Here is a 7,753-nt window from a genome sequence, read left to right on the forward strand (position 1 = left end):
AGAGCTGAAGATACAGGAAGGTAGCACAGCCAAAAGTGGTGAAATCTGTGAACAGCTTCACTGTGAATGCATTTATGTATGTAGAACCATAGAAGAGGTTGGGTTGGAAGGGACCTTTAAAGGTCATCCAGTCCAACACCACTGCAGTGAGCAGGGACATCTTTGAATAGATCAGGTTGCCCAGAGCCCCATCCAAGCTGACATGGAACACACCCAATGATGGGGCATCTACTCTGAGCCACCTGTGCCAGTGTTTCACCACCCTTACTGTAAAAATGTCTTCCTTATATCTAGTCTAAATCTCCCCCTGTTTAGTTTAAAACCATTAGCCCTTGTCCTGTCACAGCAGGCCCTGCTAAAAAGATCTCTCACTGGAGCCTTCCCTTCTCTAGGCTGAACAATCTCAACTCTCTCAGTCTTTCCTCAAAGGAGAGGTGTTTCAGCCCTCTGACCATTTTCGTGTTCCTCCTCTGGACCTGCTCCAACAGGTCCATGTGTTTCCTGTGCTGAAGGCTTCAGAGCTGGATGCAGTACTCCAGGTGGGGTCTCACAAGAGCAGTGCAGAGGGGCAGGACCATTGCCCTTGACCTGCTGGCCACACTTCTTTTGATGCAGCCCCGGATGCATGTCTGACCACAGGGGACAGAGGAATGCAGAATCTACTGGGATTACAGGTAAATTCTGGGTCCCACCATAAAGATGGAAAGGACCTCTTTGGCAAAGGTGAAAGATACCTTGTCACAAGGCACTGTTGCTCAGAGCATGTCTGCATGCACAGCCCTGTTCTGGCTCAGATATCTGCCTGGATATCAAAGCCAGGCTCCCCCTACAGCTAGCGCACAAGCACATGTTCAAGTGAAGACTTAACTTCAGCACAGGGTAAGCTCTCCTCCATTCAGTCTTGCACACATGTAGGAATGAGTGATCTACAACCCAATCAACGGGCAGATATTCCAGGCTCGGCTCTCCCCAAGCGCTATGCAAAAGCACTAACCTAAGACAGAAATAAGTTGCTAGCTGTCAACGTATACAAAAAGCACAGGTTCATAGGAATCAGTGTGAATAAAACTGTTGAGTTTTTAACCTTTCAGTTCATCCAAGGTCAGAACTGGTCAAACCTGGGTATTTTCTTCTTGTATGGAGTATGGAGTCCTGGCTTGGGAGTGTTCAGTGGAAGCAGAGGGATTCTGTGATTCACAGTGAGGGACAGAAGAAACCTGATGTTTCAGAAACTTTATGTTGCTTGGCCACTTCCTTCCCATTTAAAACAAATGGTTTAAGAAAATCTGACCCACAGGTCTGCACTATTCAGAAAGATGGCTTGGTAAACAGAGAGCAAATAAAGCAGGCAAAGAAGCCTGGAAAATACAATTTATCACACAGATTCAGAATTTATCACATGAATTTCACCACTGCTGGCATGACAGAGAGATTTGATTAGACAAAAAATACAAAGAGAGACATAGTGTAAGTTGTCGTAAGCTAGAAAAAATGGAGCTTTTCAAATTAATTACTTTTCCTCCATCAGACAGCTGTAAAAGGGTTAAGTTAAAGTGGAAGCTATATTGATCAAATCATGTCTGTGTGTGACAAGGATTGATCTGAGCTGCGTCACAAAGCTATGCTGCTGACCAAAATGATTAGAACTGAAAAATGTGGTACACAGCATAAAAATCCAATTTAATGGCTTCTGAGCTTATTTGAGCCTGGCTAATGTTCCATCAAATCAGAGTAGCTAAGGGCTAAACTGGGTTAGGTTCATATCTATTCCATATATCTATTTATATTCTGTGTCCAGACACATAGATGCTGTTCATATAAAAATATCTCTACATACTGCTGTGTGAGGAATACAATAAACTTTGAATAGGTGAAAATTAGCTTTTAATTTTTAAATCATATATATGTGCACATAATAATAGAAACAAAGAAGGGATTCAGTATTTCAGGTGAAATAGCACAGACTGTAAAAAGCAGGCAATAGGCTATGGTCCCATCTCAGGCATGTTGTGTACCACAGCACTTCCTGGATCACTGTTAATATTTTGGTAAGGACATCAGACTGCAAGACAGCAGTTGTGAATTCAAGTCCATGTCCATGCCTGTGTGACCTTGGATGTGGGGTTCAGCCTTCTGAGAGCTACTCCAACTGGAATTGGTCACTGTGTTACCTACTTGTTCATGCATTCTTACGGCACGCACCACAAAGGTATCTAAAGCTTTGAACTCATAAGCATTAGACATGGGGTTAAGTGCAAATACATACACAGTTCATTTAGTCAGGTCATTCATATGCTTGGAAAGAAACAGAAATTTAAGTCTTTATGTTTTCATGACATGGATCTGAGCATCTCGCTTTGCCACAAACAACTTTGCCTGATTGTGTGGGGCAGAACCACGGAATCTCCAGCCTTTGCTCTAAGTGATTATGTCAAATCATCCTAAGGGGGAAAGCAAAGAATCTTGTTGTATTTTAGTACCTGTATTGTGAAGGGCGTGAGTTTCTTTTTGTTGATTGTTCTCTCATCAATGGTATCTGGCACTGAAAAGTTGATCATCTTACTGAAAATAAAAGGAAAATCAACAAGAAATACACTACTAGCTATGTGTGCACAAAATACAGATACAGCTTTTGTCAATGCACTATAGGACAAGTCAAAGAGCTGGAGTTGCTGAACAAAAAGAGTCAGCCTCTATTTTTACACGTACACATGCAATACTCGAGCAATTCTTTTGTGTCACATGCAGATTGTACTATAGGTATGGGGCCAAGAATGCCACAAGATGAACTTATGTGAGACTTCCGTCGTGCAGAAAAATTCTGTGAAAGCACTAGCTATCTTGTGCTGCTTCGTGTGAACCCCCAAAACTGCTTGGACGAAAATAAAACCAGGTAACTCCTCCAATTTCATTGACTTCCTCTTACTGCAGAGGTCCAGAGGCAAGGACGAGCTCTCATTTAACAAAAAGGAAGCTTTGTGTTTTTAAAGATAAAAGAAGCAAAAACCCTAAGATCATTAAGGCCCTGGATCTGCAAAGATTCGCCAGCTTAATGTAAAGTTGGCAGCTTCCATTTAAGCAGAGACGTGAGCTTCTGCACACTCACAGTTCCCATTTGTGAGAAAGTTAGGTATTATTTACCAAAGCACTATGCCATCACCAACTGCCTGGAAGAGGTCGTCTGTTTCCGGATTCATTGGAACCACGTGCTTGCAGTCAGGGTCCTTCTCAAGGGCTTTATTAATCCAGTTGACAAAGGCATACTTTTCTTCCTCTGTGGACACAACATCAAATCCATCAGTTTGCTGTGCGACACTGCTGCCATCATTTTACTTCCAAAAGCAGAACTCCTGGGGGAGAAGTCTCTCCCACCAAAGTGACTGATCAACAAACCTCCTCAAGAAGGCTCTGAGGAGACAGGCAAATGAGTTGAAGGCAGCAATGGGCTTGAGCTGGCTAATTCTCCTTCCATACTCCTTTCCACTGACTGGAGTTGTCCAGTGTCACGAGGGCAGTCGTGTTAAAGAGACTGGTAATGAGGTTCACGTGATTCAACTGTATGCTGCCATTGCTATGCTCTGCGAAATGTAATTTGTACTTGCATCGTAATTTGAATGTATTGTGTATTGCTCTGCTAAACTGAAATCCTACATAACTTCAAATGAGTTCAAATAAGTGAATTCTGCACGGTACATTACACCCTCCACATGTGGAATATCTACAAGAGCCTAGCCAGGATTGGACTCTTGACAAGGAGCATTCAGAAGTTAATGGGTAAATGTTCCCTATAGCCCGACAGGGCTGTAGCATGGTTATCCTGCATCAGCAGCAGCTCACACAACCCTCAGCAGCTCAGAGTAGCTGTCCTCTTGTGCTCAGGTGAGTGGAGACCTTGAAAGCATCCTCCACTCTCTCTTCCCCGGAGGAACCATTACCCCTGGAGAAGACAGCCAAGCGTGGGACCTCCTACCTGTGGAGCTGCTTCAGAGTGGTCTATTCCCAGGAGGCAGCAGAAGCAACCATAGCTGCCCCAAGCTTGGAGAAACAGGCTGTGAGAAGAACACTGATGGAGTCATGCCCTCTTTAGCGAAATGTCAGGAACCATTTGGTTACAGGTGAATTTACAGAGAGACTACGAGACTACTGGTAAAATGTATAGGAAATGGGTTAGCAACAGCAGGGAATGGTGCCTTGCCTCACTGGTGAGCAGGGACAGCAACAGGCCAGTCTTTGTGTTGCTGCAGCCATGCCAAGAGGCAGAGAGCTGCAATGCATTTAAGGTAAGGGAAGCTAAGCTGGCTGGAGCTTCCTCCCATAGCCACAGCTCTGTCCACCCCGGTAAACAGCTCATGCTGTTTTTAATAAAGACCCCGCTCCGCTGCTTTGTCATCTTCACAACTCTTTGCCTTGCACCAGCCTCACTTGAACAGCCACCGAAGCTCACTGAAGCCAGTGCACCTGGGTTTGCACCAAGATAAGGTGCAGATGATCTCCAAGGGCACAGTTGTTCCTAGTTGCTATCAATGTAGGACAGCTGCACCTACCTGAGTAAGAGTGTTGTGTGCCAGCACTGGACTGCTCGGACGTCCCACCGATAGCACAGATCCCCTCCTTTTTGTTGATTTGTTTTCGGAACGACTTAGCAACATCATCACTCTTCAGGTTTTGGAAAATCTTCCAAGCACAAGAGGCAATTTTAAAATTTCAAAGAATGGAACCAAGCTAAAACAGTGAGCTGTTGGGCCAGGAGCGGACAGTCCTCTCTGCTTCATACACAGGGAAGCACAGCTTCATATTATTCATATTATGCATATTATTCAGTGGCTTTCTGTGTAAAATCTATGTATCTGCCATGGCCGAACACGATCACACACAGATTCTGTTTTCAAAGCAGTGAACAAAGACCAGCCAAGTAACAGAAATGTATGTGGTATGAAACCACAGAGCTAAAATGTGCAGGAGAAAGGCCTTTAACAGTTCTGGTCTGAAGAAAAGACAAGTAAATTGTTTCTCCATCCAAAAGGAAATTCCACTATTTCAGCATTTGCTTTTGTCCCAGTTCAAACCAGAAAAAAAGAAGCAGCTTTCTGAATAGAAAAAATGCCCCATGAAGTTTTCAGTTTCAGTCTGCTGAAGTTTTTCATAACTATTTAGCCAGAACATAATAATTTTGCAACTTACAACTGAAAAAGCTTTTTCCTGCTGCACCAACCAAACTGAAAGATATTAAGTTATTCAATACACAGCTGCATTCATGTAACTTGTCCCACTTAGTTGCAAGATTTCTAGTTCGGTTACCTCCTGCTCTCATCTTTTCCAGCGAAGGGACTACTAGGTGCCCATGAGACACTGTGCTTATGCCTCTGCTGCGCCCTGGGGATCAGCTTGAATATCCTGCCTAGCATCTTCCTTACTGAAACAGATAACATCTTACTTACTGAAGTAAATTCATCAAAACTGATCCTGTCATTCCCCGTTGTTGTCAAATTCTGAATGAGTTCTCTGGCTTTATATCCTGGGAGAGGGAGGTTGGCTGCCTTCAACACATCTGTTAAATCATTGGCGTAGATAAATCCGTTCCCACTGATATCTGCAAAGATTAAAGCAAATGTTTAGATTCTACATCAGCCCAAAGAAATTTTATGCACAAAAAGGCAGCTGGTTTTATTTTATCTGGGGAAGGGTACATTATACGTATATCCGGAAGTCCAATATTTTCAACCACTGTGGTGTCATTCATGTCATTCACATCCAAGAAAAAAAATTACAATCATAATATAATAAACAAAAACTCACAGTGATGAATTTGTATGTTTAAGACACATTGAAATATCTTAACAAATCTAGATTTAGATGGATATAATTGACTTTCGAAGGTTTACATATAGACAAAAATGATTTATTGAGGGAGTATCCTGTCTACAGAATGGCTAAAAAAAATGGAGTTGACACAATGCAGAGTTACACCTTACATGTGCATATATTCATAGGTACAACTTGTGATTTTGGCCTGTTTTCTGCATCTAGCATCATCAGAAGTCATTCATTTAGAGGCTTCGAACTGCGTATGATCATCCTTAAAATAAAAACTTGGATGTTTCTCTGTGATGGTGGTAACATGGATGGTCCTGCTGAGCCTGATGCAAGACCCAGGGTAGGATTTTATTAGATCACCAGTAGAGGTTAAATAGTCTTTCTCCTGCACCCAGTTCATTAAAAACTCCACAGATAAAAAAGGAAACTGAATGTATCATGTGGAGAGTTTATGTTAAAACATTATGATTGTGTACATTGGTTTTTTTATATATAGTTATATTTGTTTTGTATGTGTGCGTGTCATTCTTGTTCTGCAAGCTTTTCTTTTCCCCAGCCCGGAGGCCGAGGTGGTTTCAAAGGAGTGTGTGCCGATTTCCTGTGTGGTAAGTTGCAATGTGAATCATTTTTGCATGCTGCAAAAAGGCACTTGCTCTCAGCATCAATAGCACAGACAAATACAGACTGCAAAGTGCATCCCATCCACTTCTGAAGTTCTACAACGAAAGGATCCGGGCTTAGGGAGGGAAATGTCTGGGAGAGGAATGAGAGCTTCCTTCCAGCATTTGTCTTGTCAGTGCATTGGGTGTACACACAGTGCTCAGATATTCGAGATTGACAGCCCGGTCTACTGTGTGCTCAGAAATCAAACAACCATCACCTGAAGCAGTAAGGACAACTGATTAACACATAATCCAGCACGGCTGACAGATCTGCTAATAAAAGTTAAGCGAGCTGTGAGCACAAGGACCTTTTCTTAGAATTTGAGTACACAGTGCTGGGTCTGCACTTTAAAGGAGACAAATTAGATAAGGCCTTTAAAGGCTTGGAAAGGAAACACATACTTTTAAAATATATGGGGCTTGAAAGGTCATAGTAAAGGGATTACAAATTTTTTAGCCATTTGCACATTTATCCTCTCCAGAGTCTTCCTTCCCAGACGGAGAACTCAATTCGCATTAAACTAAAACCTTTTTGACTTTCAAATAATTTGTCAGGAATAAACAATACTCTTAGGACAACACTGGCAGGTATTGCCAACATGGTTTTCTGTAGAGCTTTTGAGGTTATTTCACAAACCCTGCTGCTCATTACCCTGTCATCTCGCTCCAGTAAGAGGCCCTTGCTCTGCAGCATGCTGATGTGGTTTCACCTAGGAGGCCTAGAGTGGCAGAAAAAGGACTTTCTGTGGGTTTTGTGACATAGCAGATCAGCGCTGGAGTGAGCTCCGTTTCCTCAGAGCTGGTCACTACATGAGACAAGAGCTTGCTATGGCTTCACGCTTCTGCAGTGTCTTTCCTGTACTCACCAACTCACAACTTTGCAGTACTCACCAACTTTGCAAAAAGCCTCTCGTAGCTCTGCCATCTCCTCCTCTGAAAAGTGTCCTGTTGATGCCATTTCTTATTTCTCTGAGTGGCAAGTCTGCAAGAAGGAAGCACATGTTTTAATTTGGTGCCTTTTTGGGTTTGTAATCATGATGAAAAACACATTTTCATTAGGATTTTCAGTCTCGAAGCAGCTCCACCAGAAAACCCAGTTCCTCTCCACATCCTGAAATCAAGAGAAGGGGTAAAATCCTGCATCCAGGAGATGCAAATCTATGTCCCTTCTCTTGTTTTGCCAGACCCTGCTCAAAATCCCAACAGTTTTATTTATACTAATTTAACTGGAATTAAATCCTACCTCTGCTAACTTCTGTTTCTCATGGAGCAAGCAG

At 42.7% G+C, this 7,753-nt stretch overlaps 1 protein-coding gene across 1 annotated transcript in view; it reads right to left on the reverse strand.

Annotated features, from left to right (window-relative positions):
• LCP1 (lymphocyte cytosolic protein 1 (L-plastin)) overlaps positions 1–7,434 on the reverse strand; it is a 20,084-nt gene extending 12,650 nt beyond the window's left edge. The window contains 5 exon segments of the mRNA XM_010145751.1: positions 2,481–2,562; positions 3,142–3,274; positions 4,545–4,674; positions 5,439–5,590; positions 7,368–7,434. Coding sequence (XP_010144053.1) covers positions 2,481–2,562; positions 3,142–3,274; positions 4,545–4,674; positions 5,439–5,590; positions 7,368–7,434 — 564 coding nt within the window.
• Positions 7,435–7,753: the final 319 nt, after the last annotated feature.

This window comes from Buceros rhinoceros, unplaced genomic scaffold (genome assembly GCF_000710305.1).
Source record: "Buceros rhinoceros silvestris isolate BGI_N320 unplaced genomic scaffold, ASM71030v1 scaffold12221, whole genome shotgun sequence".
In the NCBI taxonomy this organism is placed as follows: Eukaryota; Metazoa; Chordata; class Aves; order Bucerotiformes; family Bucerotidae; genus Buceros; species Buceros rhinoceros.